The sequence below is a fragment of the Astatotilapia calliptera genome, chromosome 1 (assembly GCF_964374335.1).
Source record: "Astatotilapia calliptera chromosome 1, fAstCal68.1, whole genome shotgun sequence".
Lineage (NCBI taxonomy): Eukaryota > Metazoa > Chordata > Actinopteri > Cichliformes > Cichlidae > Astatotilapia > Astatotilapia calliptera.
Window position 1 is genome coordinate 1,208,854 of NC_137422.1, and position 17,712 is coordinate 1,226,565.

At 41.7% G+C, this 17,712-nt stretch overlaps 1 protein-coding gene across 5 annotated transcripts in view; it reads left to right on the plus strand.

Annotated features, from left to right (window-relative positions):
* The window catches only part of arnt2 (aryl-hydrocarbon receptor nuclear translocator 2), a 67,460-nt gene that overhangs the window by 38,859 nt on the left and 10,889 nt on the right, over window positions 1-17,712 (plus strand). For 3 of the 5 annotated variants that reach the window (XM_026184348.2, XM_026184593.2, XM_026184504.2), the window contains 7 exons: window positions 3,928-4,062; window positions 6,002-6,076; window positions 10,016-10,167; window positions 14,337-14,409; window positions 14,793-14,916; window positions 15,567-15,669; window positions 15,896-16,037. In XM_026184348.2, the coding sequence (XP_026040133.1) occupies window positions 3,928-4,062; window positions 6,002-6,076; window positions 10,016-10,167; window positions 14,337-14,409; window positions 14,793-14,916; window positions 15,567-15,669; window positions 15,896-16,037 (804 nt within the window). The remainder of the gene's footprint in view (window positions 1-3,927; window positions 4,063-6,001; window positions 6,077-10,015; window positions 10,168-14,336; window positions 14,410-14,792; window positions 14,917-15,566; window positions 15,670-15,895; window positions 16,038-17,712) is intronic. The other 2 variants (XM_026184431.2, XM_026184671.2) reach the window with 1 other exon arrangement.

The window sequence follows — 17,712 nt, forward strand, 5'->3', positions numbered from 1 at the left end:
CAAGCAGCTAGCCGTAGAGTCTGCCGTTAGAAATTTTTGAAAGAATAGTTTGTTCTGAAAAGCTCACTTAATTTGAGCGAGTTATTGTAAGATGAATAGGACTCTTCCCTCCTTGATTATTCTGCAACTGTAAGTGATATTGTTGTAACGTGTTCAGAAAGTGGCAGACTATGTAAATGTGTAGCATGCATAAAATTCTCCAATGATCTGTTGAATGAATAACTGCAAGATGTGTGCCGAGAGCTTTATCACAGGTGTGTGTTAGCACAGGGCTGTTCGATATAACCATATATATGGATGACGATATAAAAACGTCTATGTTGCATTTTACGCTATCGTTTGTTTCGTGGTGTCGCAAAATAAACTGTTTACGGTAATATTTTTTCATGGTTCTGATGTCACTGTAGTGTTTATATTCATTTCTTAAAGTTCTCTCTTTCTCTTATATTTAATATAACCACACTACGGACGGACAAGCACCTGTATTTATGCGTTGTGGTTAGCAACAACAACAGTAAAACCATCACGTGTCCGCTTGTTTATGTTCCACATAAACCTTTCACAATAAAGCGCAAGATCCTGTTGAGACTTTTCAAAATAAACTGAATCACGTGAAAGAGCAGATTATTTACGGATGAGAAGTAAAAAAGAGCCGCCAGGTGTTAAAAAATAAAGCTTAGACGCAAACGTTAGAACAGGCTTTCCCCCGCAGCACGCCGTGTAATAAATACTCACAAAGAAAACGGCGGCTGTTACAACTTCTGTCTAAAAATGTATCGTTTCATGCATCGGTTAAAACACTCGACTCCAGCTACATGACGCACAGCTGGAAACACTTCACGCAAGTCGAGCTGCCCGAGATTCACAGAATTTACAGCAAATGTTACATTTTTGTGATTTATATCGTTATCGGACGATAGATGTCTTATATCGGGAGATGAGGTTTTGGTCATATCGCACAGCTCTATGTTAGCATAGCTTTAGTATTTGTAACTTAGCAGTGGGAAGAGTGATCCAATGTAAAGTGAACTGGGATAGATGTACTCCTGCAGATGAGTTGATGGACTTCAGGTGTACATGTCTTACATTTACTCAGGCACAAAAACAAGAAGCAAACAGAGAGGAGAGCAGTGAGCGAGAGGAGGTATTTCCAGCGCCATGACATATATAATTGTCTTTCGTATTCAACGAGGCAAACAATGTTGATTAGACAAATAACTTAAAATGAATGTACAGTGAAATACATTCGTTTTTTAGGGGTTATTTTAAATTCTCATTGAATTGCCCTAGCATCCTCATTTATGGGAGATGTTTACATTGTATTTAATATTATATTGTATTGTATTGTCGAGGCGTTCCCAGGCACGCGATAGCTATATTCTCTCCACTGAGTCCCGGGTCTACTCCAGGATCTCCTCCCGATAGGACCTCCCTGGTCTGAACACCTTACCCAGGAGGCACCTGCCTTAACTGGCTCCTTTCAATGTGGAGGAGCAACGACTCCTGAATGATTGAACTCCTCACCCTATCGCTAAGGGAGAGCCATTTCTTATCTGCAATCTTTCCCGACACTGGGCATCAATTAAATGTAAAACAATTAGATTAAACATATAGTAGATTTGGTACCGACTAGTGACAGTAGTAACAATTAGTTAAGCACATCCCTAGTATCAAACAACAGCTATGAAGAGAGACAGAATATCAGTCAGAATAAACACATTACATAGAATTTATAAATTGATTTGCATCTCACTGTGTGAAGTATTTGATCCCCAAACGAAGCATGACGAAGTACTTGGTGGAGAAACCTTTGTTGGCAAGCCCAGCAGTAAGATGTTTGCACTTGAGCTCTGACCAGTGTGACACTTTATTTAAGGTTGCTTGGATCCCAGTACTCATCATGGTGCAGCTTTCCAGCCACTCACTGCAATCTTGTTTCATTCGCTCTCGCTGTCTGCTTCTGCTCCTCAAGTTCACCTCCCTTCCAGGTTCTGCCGTCCTCCTAAAATACGGGAGGCATGATTGGCTCATGATGACTGGCTGCCAAACAGCCTTCCCTGACACCACACCCTGAACCCAACCAGCTGAGCCACAAACCGCACCACGCCACACATTTTAGGATTGATTTGGACTCCTCTTAACAGGAACTCTTGAAGTCACTTAGATTTCTTGGCTGCCAAATGGAAGCTCAAAACTTCAGCGCCACAGATTTTCTATAGTGAGGTCTGGAAACTGGGTAGCCCACTGCTTGACATTATGGTTCTTCTTTAGCCATTCCTATGTTGCATTGGCAGTATGTTTTGGGTCATTATCATGCTGGAAGACCACACACGACTCATCTTCAGTGTTCTGGCTGAGGGAAGGAGTTTCTTGTCCAGCGTTTTAGGGTACATGTCCCCGTTCATTGGCCCCTTAATGCAATGAAGACGTCTAGTAGCAGAAAAACGACCCCAAAGCATCATGTTTCCCACCTCCGAGTTTGGCTGTGGGGATGGTGTTCTTTGAATCATACTCAGCATTTCTTGTCCTCCAAACATGGCAGGTCGAGTTAGAGCTAGATTTTTCTTTCATCTGACCACAGCCCTTTCTCCGAAGCCTTCTCTGATTCATGTAGATGTTCACTGGCAAACTCAAGACAGGCCTGTTCATGTGCCTTCTTGAGGCTGGGGAATTTGCAGACACTGCAACATTGTGATTCAATCCAATTTTATTTGCATAGCACGAAATCACAACAGTTGCCTCAAGACATTTTATGTTTTCAGACCTTACCATGACACATAGAAAACCCCAACATTCAAATGACCTCCTATGAACAACACTTGGTAATGTTGGGAAGGAAAACAAGAAGAAGCCTCTGGCAGAAGCAGACTCAGGGAGGGGCAGCCATCTGTCACAGCTTGTTTGTCAGTGCATCATGGAAGACACCAGCAACATGGGGATTCAGGGTCACCTGATCCAACCCTAGCTGTAGGCTTTATCAAAAGGGAAAGTTTAAATTCTAATCTTAAAAGTAGAGGGTGTCTGCCTCCAGTCTAAACTGGACACTGGTTCCACAGCGGCCTGAAAGTTGAAGGCTCTGTCAACAGTGTTCTTAATGAATGTGGTCCCACCTGCCTTTATAATCATCCTCACCTCATGCGCCATGATTTTGATGGAGCTCTAGACTGAAGGCGATTGATGTTGGTTTTTTTTCCATTTATGAACAAGTTGCCACCTTCTCACCCATTCAAACAAGCACTTTCTATCTGCTTTTTCCTATCGAGCATTCATACGGAGAGCAACTTTGGGTTAATATTTTGCCCGAGGATATTTGGCATGCAGACTGGAGCAGCCAGGGATTTTCCCCTAAACCACCCCCAAGTTTACAGCACCTGAAATTCCCAGACGGCTTCTATCCAAATGCTAACCAGGCCCAACCCTGCTTAGCCTCCGAGATCAGACAAGCTCAGGCTTGCTCACAGTGCTATGCAGGTCTACAGTATTGTCCCCAACGTCCTTTGACGGCTCTTTGGTCTTGCCCATGGTGGTGCAGAGGAAAAGAAATCTGTGATCAAGTTTGATGTATATACATAATATTTTGATATCAGGAGTATCTGTAATTGATTTATTGTTGTGCAATGTTGATTTATTGTAATCTTTGGGGGCCAGAATCCTGGCTGTTATATTGGATCAAATACTTATTTCATGTAAATCAATTTGCAACTTTTACGCAGTGTGTTTTTTCAAAATTGTGGTTGATATTGAATCATACATATTTTGTTCTGTGTTTTCACTGAAGCACTACAAATTGCTTACAGTTTTTCTCTTTACCACTTTTGGCAGTCAGATCACCAAATAGAAGGTTGTAATAACCCCCCATTAACCTTCCTGAATCTCTTCTTCATACACCTAAATGGCGTTAAATGTGTGTGTGTGGGGCTTCCTCAGGTGACCAGCTCTCCAGTCTCAATGGATATGAATGGCCTGTCAGTTCCCACAGAGTTCCTGTCACGTCACAACTCTGATGGTGTCATCACTTTTGTGGATCCACGCTGCATCAGTGTCATTGGTTATCAGCCTCAGGTCAGACTTTGTGCTATGAATGTCATGAAAAAAGACGACAGTTATCATGTTGTTAATGTGTTTTATGCAGTGCAAAATAATGCAAAATAATGCATAGTAAGTATGGAACGCCAGGACTGCCATAATGAATTAAATACACCATTAAATAATTAATTAAAATTGGAAATAATTAATTACATAAATATTTCTGACACATGTAATTAATTAATTCTTGACACATTTAAATAATTATTTAATGATTTATTTATTTAATTCATTTTGGCACTTTTGTCCCCTTCATCTCGCTCCTTGAAATAATTTTATCTGTCAGCCTCACACATCAAACTAAGTGGGCGGGGTTAACACTGCCCATGCAGCTCAGACAACAATTTTACACGTATGATCTTAAAACAGGACACAGCCACTATACGTGCTGGCCTCATATCAAATGTGAAGGCAGACTGAGTCTATGTTTGACGTTTGTTTATATCTAATCTTCCTTTTCAAACATTTAAACAGCAGCGAGTCTGCAGCTGAGGGAATACAAACTCAAACTGTCAGAACAGGTTTGCTCGTTTCTTGCGTGGATTCATTTGGTGATTTATTAAATGTGTAACTGTTATTCTAATCTGCTGCTGAGTCTCTTGCGCTGATTAAAATGCAGATAACACAGATCACACCTGTTCAACCAATCACTTTCATTCCACTTTGATCTGGACAAACTGACGCTTCATCTCTGTTACAGTGTTGCTATATGTTTGTGTTCTTTATGCTGTAGATTTTCACGTCTCTGGAATAGTTGGCAGTAATACGGATGATTTTCTGTAAAATCATACTGATATGAGCCGTGACATATTCGTAGATGACCGTTAGATAGTCAGCTGGGAAACTCTGTTAACTCAGAGCTGAGGATATCGTGGATATGCTGACCTCGCTCCGTGGTGTACAGGGCCGTTTACCCTCATGATTAATATTCGCAATAAAAATATTAGCCGAACATCATGAAGTCTGTATGTGTTTCATAGTGTCGAACAACCTTTGTACAGTTAAAGCCAGCAGTTACTACATGACGGAAACACCAACGTTATCTCTTTTATGCGTTTATACACAGGTCACGCTGATTACTGAACAAAAACCCAAAGATCAGATGTTAATCGAATTTATTTGCTCTCTCTCCTCCTTAAACATGTTTTTAATGTTAGTTATAATTCAGAATTATACTGAAACACGTAGGACACATAAGAACATCAGGAAATAAAACACCGATAAATATAACCTCAGTAAAAGAAGTCAGCGGGGGTTACTACAGCTGTGTACCGGGGCCTGCGCTTTGTCGGTGGGATTGCTTGCGAGGCGAGCGGGTCTATCCCACGCTTTGCCGTGAGACTGGGCAGACATCTCCGAAATCATCGAAACACTTTTGCAAAGAGGCTGTATCTAAGCGTATGCAGCTATCTTTGTTTGCCTTGTGGATGGACTGGAAGACGTACCCTGTTTCTCACCTAGTGACATCAGGGATATTCTCCAGCCCTGCCATGTCACCGAAGAAGATAAGGGGTTAAGAAAATAAATGGATGGATGATTGATGAGTGACCCAGCACAACACTCGAGAATAGTTTTACAAAAGTGCAAACAGGAAGAAGGAGAACACAGAGAATTTACGTTCATTTCACAACTACTTGCTAGCCCATATAGACTTTTATTGACTGACTTAAGAAATACAATTGAGTCATCTGTTTGTTATATTAGGATACAAAAACACATCCTGTTTGTTGAAGGTCATCTCACTCTAATATAACTGTTATATTGTTGTTGATATTTTTTCTTTTTAGTCACTTTATTCAAATATAATTACATCTATAATATCTGCCAGGAAAATAAATGCATACACCCCAAATTAATGTGGTATAATTGAAGCAAGAATAAGCTCCTAACAACTGACTGTTTTCTTGTCCTTCAGGACCTGCTGGGGAAAGATATTCTGGAGTTCTGCCACCCCGAAGACCAGAGCCACCTGAGAGAAAGTTTTCAACAGGTAAGACTGCACTGTAGCTTTTCATCTTTCTGTACTCATTCACCGTCAGCAGAAGAAGCTTTTACATCAGATTACCTGGGCTGGCAGGGAGGATATAAACACAGCTGAATACATTCATAGAGAAAATTTGGATGTTACTTTGAAGCAGTCATTAAAGGCTCATCCATCCATTGATCACATTCATGAAGCTCTTTCCTGTCAGCATCAGTCATCCAACATGTTTTATTCCTAGACGAACAGGTAGTTTTTCATCTGCTGTGGATTTTTCCATGTGTTCCTGTTTCCTTTGAGCTTAGCTCAAACAATGAAACACAGCAGTTGTGGTGTTTAGTTACTGATCACTATCACAAGTACAATAGCAAACACTTGATCAGGAAAGGTCAGGCTTGATCAGTCTAAGATAAGTAATGGGGAGAAGAGAAATCCAGTAACACACACATACAAAGTACATCAACAACTCTTTCACAGACACAGTGTTCCATAAGCTGTCTCTCAGCAGGCATCTCTATGGTTGAATGATTGGGTTTACTGATTGTGTATTGTGCTTAAGTCGACCACTTTTTCATTTCTCTCAGTCACAAGTAAAACTGATTGTGATCATGTAGGGGCTTAACTTTAATTTTCTGAAAGGTTACATACTCTGGTCGAATATCATAACTTGACTTGGTGATTAAAACCTTTGCCTCTAACAGAGTTCTGGGCCTAACCCATTGGTGCATAGTTCACATAAATTCGGAAAACATCAAAGTGTAAGTTTTCCAACTACCGCTCTCTAATATGGGGCACATTTGTGGATGGATGCAGAGGAAACATTCCACATGCGTGGACACATGGATTTGGATACTAAGAAAAGCCACTAACGATACCTCCAACAGGGTTAAGATCCCAAACTTCCAAACTATGATTGCATTATGAGTTTGTACTACTTGTACAAAATCTTTTCTGATAAACTTAATTGCCCCTCTAAGAATTGCGTGTACCAGGGATCCCCGCGGCTATGTTGTTGGGGGGGCTTTCTCCCATGGCAAATTAGTCCTTGCTGAGGGACAAGACAAAGAGCGATTCAGAAGACCGCTATGAGTGAAAAATCAAGGGAACAATTCTGCTACCCTGCCCTAGAGCCAGGCCTTAGCTGGAGGCGCTGTAGGAGTCTGTGCAGTGTATGCCAGGTGATTGGCAATGGCGGGGACCCTGGCGGACTGATCCCCAGCTACCGAGACAAGTGATTAGGACATAAATTGTCACCTCTGTGGTGGGAAAGAACCTGAGCTAGTTGGTTGAGAGGTTGAGAAGTACTGGCTAGATAAGGTCTGGCTCACCTTAACACACCTGGACTCTGGAACCCGGTTCTGGATAGTGTCTCCTGGAGAGAGGCTCTAATCTGTCCAAGTCTGGAGTTGCCCTTGGTGAGAGGCAGCGGGCTGGGGTGGGTATCTCGGTATCTGCTCGGCTTCCTGCCTGTATGTTTGCATTTATTCTGGTGGACAATAAAGTTTCTTACCTGCACCTTCAGGTTGGGGAACGGCCCTGACTTTCTGCCTGTGTTTATGTGCTGAATGACAGTTCAGAGTACCCGGCCTTCTTGTAGTCCCGGAGTGGGGTGCTTGAGGGTGCCCCACCCGGGGACTGTGCCATCCTATTGGGAGACTTCACAACTCAACTGAGGATTTTGTCAGGCAGTGGACCTCCTTAATCCCACTGACACGTCTTCCATAGAGGAAGCAGAATCTGGGGACTAGGGGGATGACTTGTCCATCGCTGGGGGTGAGGTCACTGAGACAGTAAAGCAACTCCTTGGTGGCAGGGCCCATGGAGTGGATGAGATTCACCCTGAGTTCTTGAAGGCACTGCATGTTGTAAGGCTGTCTTGGTTGACACGCCTTTGCAATGTTCTGTGGAGATCTGGGGCGGTACCTTTGGATTGGCAGAACAGGGCGATGGTTCCCATCTTTAATAACAGGGACCAGAGGGTGTGCTCCAACTAGAGGGGGGCCACACTCCTCAGCCTCTCTGGGAAAGTCTATGCATGGGTGCTGGAAAGTAGAGTCTGTCCGTTCAGACCTCAGATACAGGAGGGACAATGTGCTTTTTGTCCAAACCGCGTAACACTGGAACAGCTCCTCAGCCTCTCAAAGATACTTGAGGTTGTATGGGAGTTTGCCCAACCAGTCTGCATGTCGTGAACTTGGAGAAGACATTTTACAGTGTCCCTTAAAGTATTCTGTGGGAGGTGCTTCGGGAGTACGTTAGGCCTGTTGCTATGGGCCATATATCAACCGCTATACAATCTCTGCAAGAGCTTGGTCAGCATTCCCAGCAATAAGTCGGACTCGTTCCCACTGGGTGTTGGACTCCGCCAAGCTGCCATTTGTCACCGATTCTGTTCATAATTTTAATGGACAGAATTTCTAGGCATAGCCAAGTGGCAGAAGGCTTCCACTTGGTTGGTCTCAGAATCTCACCTCTGTTTTTTGCAGTTGATATGGTTCTGTTGGTTTCATCAGGTGCTGGCCTTCAGCTCACACTGGAATGGTCCAGCCAAACAGCAAAAATGAGACCCAGGACATGTTGGAGACACTATATCTCTTGGCTGGCTTGTTAATCCCTTGGTGTTCCCACAGACAAGCTAGAAGAGATGGCTAAGGAGAGGGAGGTCCGGCCTTCTCTGCTTAGGCCCCCACAAACCAGCCCCCGAATAAGCAGAACAAAATGGATAAATTGGACTGTTCCCTCCCTTCTCACACAGGCAGTGTTGTTATCTCAGTCACCAGTCGGACACTGCATTTGGGCAGGTGTTTTTGTGGTCAAATTATCTAAAAGTTATCAGACAGAATTATCAAGTTGACTTTGATGTATGAAACCACGCAAACATAAAAGGGTAATTCACAAGTATATGTACTTATGATGTACGTATTTCAATAAATGATCAAAATACGGGGTAGAAGCGCCTTTTGCTCAAAGTTATTGGGTGAGGACTCTGAGATCAATAATGATCACCTCCAAAGATCAAAGAAAATCTTTCCATATTCTCTACCACAGAATGAGAAAGACGTCACTCCACTTTATTTCTGTGTTTACATACCAAAGTTTAAAAATCAGCTTTGTGACAAATGGATACCGGATCATGCAGATTAAATAACGTAATGAAGTAAAGTTTAATTCTCTAAGTGCCCAATAAAATAGGCAGGAGGGATATCTGGTAACTTCTTTATTTGATTTTGAGTGTGTGGTTTATTGATCGATCTCATTGATAAAGCCATGTGGTACATTTATTTTTGGTTATGTAATTTATTTCACTTTGTGATGTGGGGCATTTGTTTTGATAGCAACAACATATCACTGAGTTTTTCACGGCTGGATTTTACAAGATGAAAATGTTTTCGTCTCCTCTTTCCTCCCCATGTCTGTTGGGGGTGGAAACAAATCCTGTGCTACTCTGGCCTTCCTCCATCCCAAAGTCAACTTGGATGCATTTCACATTGAGAAGAATTGGAGAGCTTTCATTATTCAGACTATAGGCCGAGTGATTTCCTCAGAGAAAGAAAACTCGGGTCATACTGAAAGCACTACTGTGACAGCTCAACTCAAAACCTTATTATTAAATGACATTTTAAAACGGCTGCAAATGATATATTTTAACATTCTCCTGCCAGATCAAACTGATTTCCTTGACAACTTGAAGCACTTAAATGGAATAAATAGGTTCCCCCTTTTGTTCTTGGCCTGGTGAATACTGGCATGCTAAAATGGTATAATTACATGCTTGATAAATGAATGTTTCACACTCCCTCAACTGCAAACTTAAAGTGAATTGTTCTAAGATGAAACACAAAAAAAGCTGTTGTCATATTATTTTGATTTTCTGACACACTTGTCACCAACTTGCCTGATAAAACACGGTCAGTGCTGTATTAAACTGTGATTGTCTTGCTTCTGTAGGTGGTGAAATTGAAGGGTCAGGTCCTGTCAGTGATGTATCGTTTCCGGATGAAAAACAGAGAGTGGATGCTGATCCGAACCAGCAGTTTCACCTTTCAGAACCCATACTCTGACGAGATCGAGTACATCATCTGCACCAACACTAATGTGAAGTATGTTCTTTCTGTGTTCCACTATTTATCTAATAATTCAAATGTATTAAGACCATCAATCTAAATGGCTACAGTGGGGTGGGTGGGGGGGTGGGGGTAAAAGGAGAACTATAAAGAGTTTGAAGTTCCAGCAACACTGGTAGTGAAAGAAGAGCTTTATTACTTGACCCGTGTGTTTCGGCCTGTGGCCTTCATTCATCAATTGTGACAAGATGCCTAGCACCATTGTGGAGCCCCCCATGTTTATGACCCACTGGGGTCATTTTAACTCCCTGATATTTTAAAAATGTATTTAACTCTGTTAAATTAAAACCCCATCCTCTCATATTTAATGACTCACTCATGAATTAGTGAATTCTGGAGTGGATGGAAAAAAATTATTGTTTACACATATTTTGTGTCAAAATATGTGTAAAAGGAGCCAAAAGTAGCTGGATGTGATTGCTGAATAAATATACAGCGGGGAAAATAAGTATTTGACACATCAGCATTTTTATCAGTAAGGGGATTTCCAAGTGGACTATTGACACAACATTTCCACCAGATGTTGCCATCAAGCCAAATATTGACGTCATACAATCAAATCAGAACATATAAGTATACAAGTTAAACCATAATAAATAAAGTGAAATGACACAGGGAATAAGTATTGAACACACTTTATTCAATACTTTGTAGAAAAGCCTTTGTTGGTGATTACAGCTTCTAGACGCCTCTTGTATGGATAGACCAGTCGTCTGCATTGCTCAGGAGTGATTCTGGCCCATTCTTCCACACAAACGGTCTTTAAATCTTGAAGGTTCCTTGGGCCCCTTTTATGAACTTTAATCTTCAGTTCTCTCCATAGATTTTCTATGGGATTTAGGTCAGGTGATTGACTGGGCCATTCAAGCAACTTGATTTTCTTTCTTTGAAACCACTTCATTGTTTCCTTGGCCTTGTGTTTGGGATCATTGTCTTGCTGAAATGTCCACCCTCTTTTCATTTTTAGCTTCCTGGTAGATGGCAGCAGATTTTTATCCAGAATGTCCCGGTACATCTCTCCATTCATCCTGCCTTCAATAATATGAAGTCTGCCAGTACCCCTTGCTGAAAAGCAGCCCCAAACCATGATGCTTCCACCCCCAAACTTGACTGTTGGTATGGTGTTCTTGGGGTGGTGAGCAGTGCCATTTCTTCTCCAAACATGGTGTGTAGAATGACTGCCAAAAAGTTCAATTTTGCTTTCATCTGACCATACTATAGTCGTCCAATAATCCACAGGCTTCTCCAAATGCTGTTGCGCAAATTTTAACCGAGCCTTGACATGCTTTTTGTTCAGCAATGGAGTCTTGCGTGGTGAGCGTGCATGGATGCCATGGCGGTTCAGTGCATTGCTTATAGTTTTCTTTGAAACAACAGTACCTGCTGATGCAAGGTCTTCCTGAAGTTCTGTCCGAGTGGTTCTTGGCTCTTGGAGAACCCTCCTGATTATTCTTTGGACTCCTCGGACAGGGATCTTGCGTGGAGCACCTGATCGTGGCAGGTTTATGGTGAACTGATGCACTTTCCATTTCCGGATAATGGCCCCCACAGTGCTCACAGGAACATTCAGCATTCTGGAAATGCACCTATAACCATTCCCATCAAAATGCTTTTCAACGATAAGATTACGAAGATCTTGAGAGAGTTCTTTGCTTTTACCCATCATGAAGTCTTTCCTGTGTGCCTTCTGGGTAATGAGGAGCCTTTATAGGCCATCAATTAGGACTAAAGCAGCTGATATCAATTAGTACTGATAGGGGACAGGATTTCTCTATCAATACTGACAGATTTCAGGTGATCTCCTGGCTTTCTATGTCATTTTGCCCCTTGTTATCTCCATGTATTCAATACTTATTCCCTGTGTCATTTCACTTTATTTATTGTGGTTTAACTTGTATACTTATATGTTCTGATTTGTTTGTATGACGTCAATATTTGGCTTGATGGCAACATCTGGTGGAAATGTTGTGTCAATGGTCCACTTGGAAATCCCCTTACTGATAAAAATGCTGATGTGTCAAATACTTATTTTCCCCGCTGTATGTAGTTAGATAAAACATGAATAATTACTGCAGGGCCTAATAGGTCACGGGTTGAGCGGTGAGTCAGAACGGGGGAGTGTGTGAGGAACGTGTGGAGAACTGGGCAGGTTGCTGGCTGTATAATAGCAATGTCAAACTAGATTAAACAAATGAACTTTTTCAAGGAATGACAATGACTAATGTAACCTTGAGGGTTTTTAAAGTTGCTAATAAAATTTGATCTCATCTTGTTGCAAGATGGGATCAAAATGACCCCTCCTGATGGCTCTAGTGTCAAGAATGGCTTCTTGACAGTCACCTTTCCATTGACACAATTTATGATTCAGTGAACAGTAGATGGATCAGCTGAAAGGCCAGATGTGTCTCTAAGGTCCTGTTGCTGAATTTCATTTTCCTGTTCCTTAAGGACCTGAAATTCACATACCTGCCACTTTTTCTGTTGTCCTCCATAGGCACAGGTTACTCAGATTTTACTGCATAGCGAGCTGACACGTGACACGTTTTGACTAATAGCTCTTTGGGAATCACCTTCTTGATGTTCAACTAAGGAAATGGGAAGAAATGATGTGTTTTTGGAACAGGCTAAATGTTACAAAGCCTAAAGTTCGAATTTAAAAGTGGTTCTTTGATAAGTTGTCATTCATTCCTTAAATTGAATTAACAAAAGGGGAAATAAATGTGAACATGAGTGAAAAAAGCTGCCATTGCCCGAAGAAAAATACAGAAAGAAATTCAGACAGCCTGGAGAACATCACTATAAACATTACAAGAAAGTCCGGCTCCTTCAAAACATTAAGGGTCACTTCACTGTAACAAGCAGAGTCTGTTTTTTGCCCTGCTATGTGTGGTTGTACAGAATATCTGCTGTACTGGTCCTTTGTTAAGATTAGTAAATAGTGGACTCGTTAGGTTAATATTAGCTAGTTTCTTCACTGCTGACTCTGCATCAGCGCAGGAATGTGGAGGAATGGAGTTAACGGTGTCGTCAGACACTCCCCTCACTTCTCTTTTTAAAGATAAAAGCGGCACCAATGGGTCGGTGTTGTTCATCTAATTTATTTGCACTGGTCTGATTTCAGCTCAGGCTGGGTCAGTGAGTGCAGGGTGCTGCCAGTTATATTCAGACTAGCTTAATCAGATCAATCAAGGTCATGACATGTTGTCTTATCATATATGTAATAAATGCTCAACCAGCCAATGTTGCACCAAACCAACGTCCTTCAGCTGACGAGACTGGTGTTAGTTACAGAGTGACAGAACGAGGGATTTTTAACGTTGTGTTTCTAAACATGCTAATTTTCTTTTGAAAACAAATAATTTCTATTTGCACATATTAACAATTATTTCATTACAAAAACAGTTTTTGACAAATCGAGTGAAAAGAAATGATTATTACTCATCTTGTCAGCTCGTATTTCCTCTTCCTGCTGTGGAGATGCTCCAGTGTACCTCCTGCATTTATTAAGGCTTTCTACAACTGAAGTGAGATCAAATAATGCTGCAGTGCATCGAGCTGAGGATGGAACTAATGCAAACTGAATAATGATAAAATCTCTACAGAGCACTTTGTATAATCCTATTTCTTTACACACGCCGATCAAAGTCTGATTTTTGGGATGGATTATTCTCTGTTTTCCTTTCATAAAGCAGAGAATAATGGATGCATCGATCTATTATTATTTAACAAATTCTCTCATGAAGAAATTGCCATGTGTCGCTCAGTCACAATGTTCTTTAGCAAAATGTACTCATGAGTAAATCGCCCTGCTGTGTGTTGACGCACTCATTGCTTGACTGGACATTTTGCTGGCAGCCTTTGGACTCGCTGTACGTTGTAGGTCTTCTTCAACAGAGCAAGATGCTGAGTTGAGGGTTCTCGAGTGTTCAGGAGAAATATGTTTGCATGTTTGTCAACAACCTGGAATCAGAAGAACTGAAAAATACTGATATGAAGTCTTTGGCTGTGCCTGTACTTTATACTCTATATGAATATTTCTATTTTTCTTTCAATACTTATTGTATTAAACTTAGAATTGATGTAATTGATCATTACATCATGTGGTAAGTACAACATGTCTGAAGTGTTTGTGTGGTGCTTTGCAGGCAGCTACAACAGCAGCAGGCAGAGCTCGAGGTTCAACAGAGAGATGGGCTGACTGCCTACGACCTTTCCCAGGTAACCCTCTTCTTTGGAGTTTGGGATTCGATGTAATTGAAACATTTGGATGTTTTTGCCTGTTTTGAGGGTTTTTATGTGAAAGGATTTACATAAAAACCAGACATTTGTGGCTTCCTGTTTCCATTGCTTGACAAACATGACTGAAAGCATTGACAGCAGTGAGGTCAACTGAGATGGTTGCTGACGTTGTTCCTTTTTCTTAAAATGTTTGCAGTGTTTGATAAGAGAAACCTCAGCAGCTTGTCTTCATTTTGTCTAGGTTGCAGTTGTTTTTTTAAAATATACTTTTAAACCAATCAGCATCCAGCCTGAGATATGTGTTTACTGCATTTTTTTTTTTTTGGTTAAATCATGCCTGAAACGCAAACCTGTACCCTCAGGTACCTGTGGCCAGCGTTGGCAGTGGAGTTCATGAGGCTGGAAAAAACATCGACAAGACAGAAGCCCTGTTCTCCCAGGAAAGAGATCCACGTTTTGCTGACATGTACACCAGCATCTCCGGCTGTAGGCGTGCACACACACACACACACACACACACACACACACACACACACACACACACACACACACACACACACACACACACACACACGTGTCTTTATATCCTTGTGGGGACACGCTTTCCCTAGCTGCTTTTCTACCATCAAAAATGAATGCCTGACCCTAACCATAACCTAATTGTAACATTGTAACATTTTGAGGCTCGACAATGCTTTCAAACTCACGCATGTTGGTCCCCACAATTATAGTAAACTTCCAATTTTAGGTCCCCACAAAGATGTTAATATCCGTCCACACACGCACACACATCTGCTGTTCAACAACACAAACTGGACCACATTTCTGTTGCTGGTCAGTGAGACGCGGCTTATTTGTTGCAGTGATAAATCACCTGCGCAGACAACTAGAAAAAGCTACTGGCCTCTCAGCTTGACAAACTCAAGCTGTTGTTAACGGGAGACGGACACACCGTTTGTTTGTTTGTTTTTCCCTGCATCACTAACTGAATACATGCAGGAACCATGGCAATGACATGCAGACAGTTTGCAAGTGCACAGTTAGGTGTTAGCAGAGGGTCCAGCATACTTAGCAAACCCATTATTAACTTCAGAGTGTAATCATCTGTTGTTTTGGTTCCCTGTCCATGTGTGAAGCGGGAGATAAGAAGATGATGGTTCCCTCCTCTACAGCTGGAGGACAGCAGCTCTATTCCCAGAGTTCTCCCTTTCAGCAGGGACATTCGGGCAAAACTTTCAGGTACATGTTCATGGTACATGATGTTCCTTGGACTGGGAACACTGGTAACATCGTCTGGTTCTAATTGCACTGTATTCCTCCATAGAAAGGTGGAGTATAACTTACCTGTTTTTTGTCTTGTGTGTGTGTGTGTGTGTGTGTGTGTGCGTGTGTGTGTGTGTGTGTGTGTGTGTGTGTGTGTGTGTGTGTGTGTGTGTGCGCGCGCACACGCATGTTTTCATGTAAGCAGTTCTTCTGTGATCCATGTCCCTGGTGTGAACGACATCCAGCCATCAGGTTCAGCCAATCAAAATCTAGCTCAGATCTCCAGACAGCTTAATCCAGGCCAGGTAGCGTGGTCAGGGAACCGACCCCCCTTCTCTGGACAGGTAACACACACACACACACACACACACACACACACACACACACACACACTATTATTATGTGACTATGTGCGCTAAAATTGACCCTCACAGCTAAATACTAACCCTTAAACTAGACAAAGTTCTCAGTTTAAGAACTCGCTCTAAGAAACCAGGCAGAATGTCCTCACTTTAAAGACCTCATAGTACCGTATTGTCCTAACAGAGCACGCTGCTCTTATACTGATGGATAGTTGTGGTTCCTGGAATTTCTAACAGTAGAATGGAAGACACACACACACACACACACACACACACACACACACACACACACACACACACACACACACACACACACACACAGTGTTTATTTCTAAAGTTAAATAAATACCTAGAGTCAGCTGCTCCTGTACCCCAGACTCTGGTGCTTGTTAGCAGATGGACTTGTTGCCATATTCTGTGTCTCTGTTTCACATTCTTGCAAAGTGACTTGCACGCAGCATATGTTTCTTAATAGGCTCATCCGTCTTCCACATGCACGGCCACACTTGTCAGGTCATTCCACTGGACTGAATTCTTTGTTCAGTCAGAAAACAGCCAGATGATACAAGAGATAAACACTGTTGGATGAAACAATCAAAATTATTACCTAATAAGAGAAAAGACCTCGTGTTCTAAATTTAACAACCAGCTCTTTGCCATCTCCTGTCGCCGGGCAGTTACAACATTAAATAAGAACAAATACCTTAAAATACAAATACCTATCAAAGATGCAGTATATATAAGTACAATCATGTAATCAATTATGCAAACCAAGTAAGTTTTTACTAGTCTTGACTTTGACCCAATTTTCACCAAAAAGAAAATCAACTCGAGCTGATCGTATAAAATTTGATCAGGATACCTTGAACACTGTGGGACTGCTAACAGACGGACAGAAGCTCTTACAATAAGCTACTTGCATATCATCCCATGAGGTCACGCTGTGTCATTATGTATTTCAGGAAAACTGGCGAAACGGAGAAGCAGTGTGTAAAAGAAAAAACCAAAACACGTCTCACTACTTCCATCAGAATTAAGAGGATGAGTAGTTGTCAGGTGCTGCTAATCAAAGGCAGATTGTTAACTGATCAGCAGCAAGTGTAACAATCGGTTCCTGTATACTAACGACCTCAACATAACTGGACGTCATGGCAGGTGCAGGTCAAGCACAGTAGCACCTTGCAGACATTGAGTCGAGCACGTTTCCAGAGTCAAATGCGAGGCCGTCTGTCTGAGGCCTAAAGCTTGGGTCGTGCAACATGAAAATGACATCTGCAGACAATTTATAACAGAGCGGCTGGACCAAAGACAAACTCGAGGTGCAATGGCAAAGTCAAATTTCAGACCTCAACCCAATTAAAATGCTGTGTTTGGACCAAACTTCAAATAATTGAAGCCAGATTGTAAAGTGGGCAAAACTTCCCCCACAGCAACAGAACGACTGATAAAGTCGTATAGGACAAACACACTCTCCCTCACACTAACATGCTGTATGCCACAGTCTGGAAATTAGTGCCCAAATAACAGAATATGCAGCACTTTGGTGAAGTTAAATTGGTGTAGCGCATGTATAACTGTCATAGAAAATAATTTGTACAAAGTCATTTAGCTAAGTTTGGATTCAAAGGCGGATAAATAAGTAAATGTATTTTCTTTC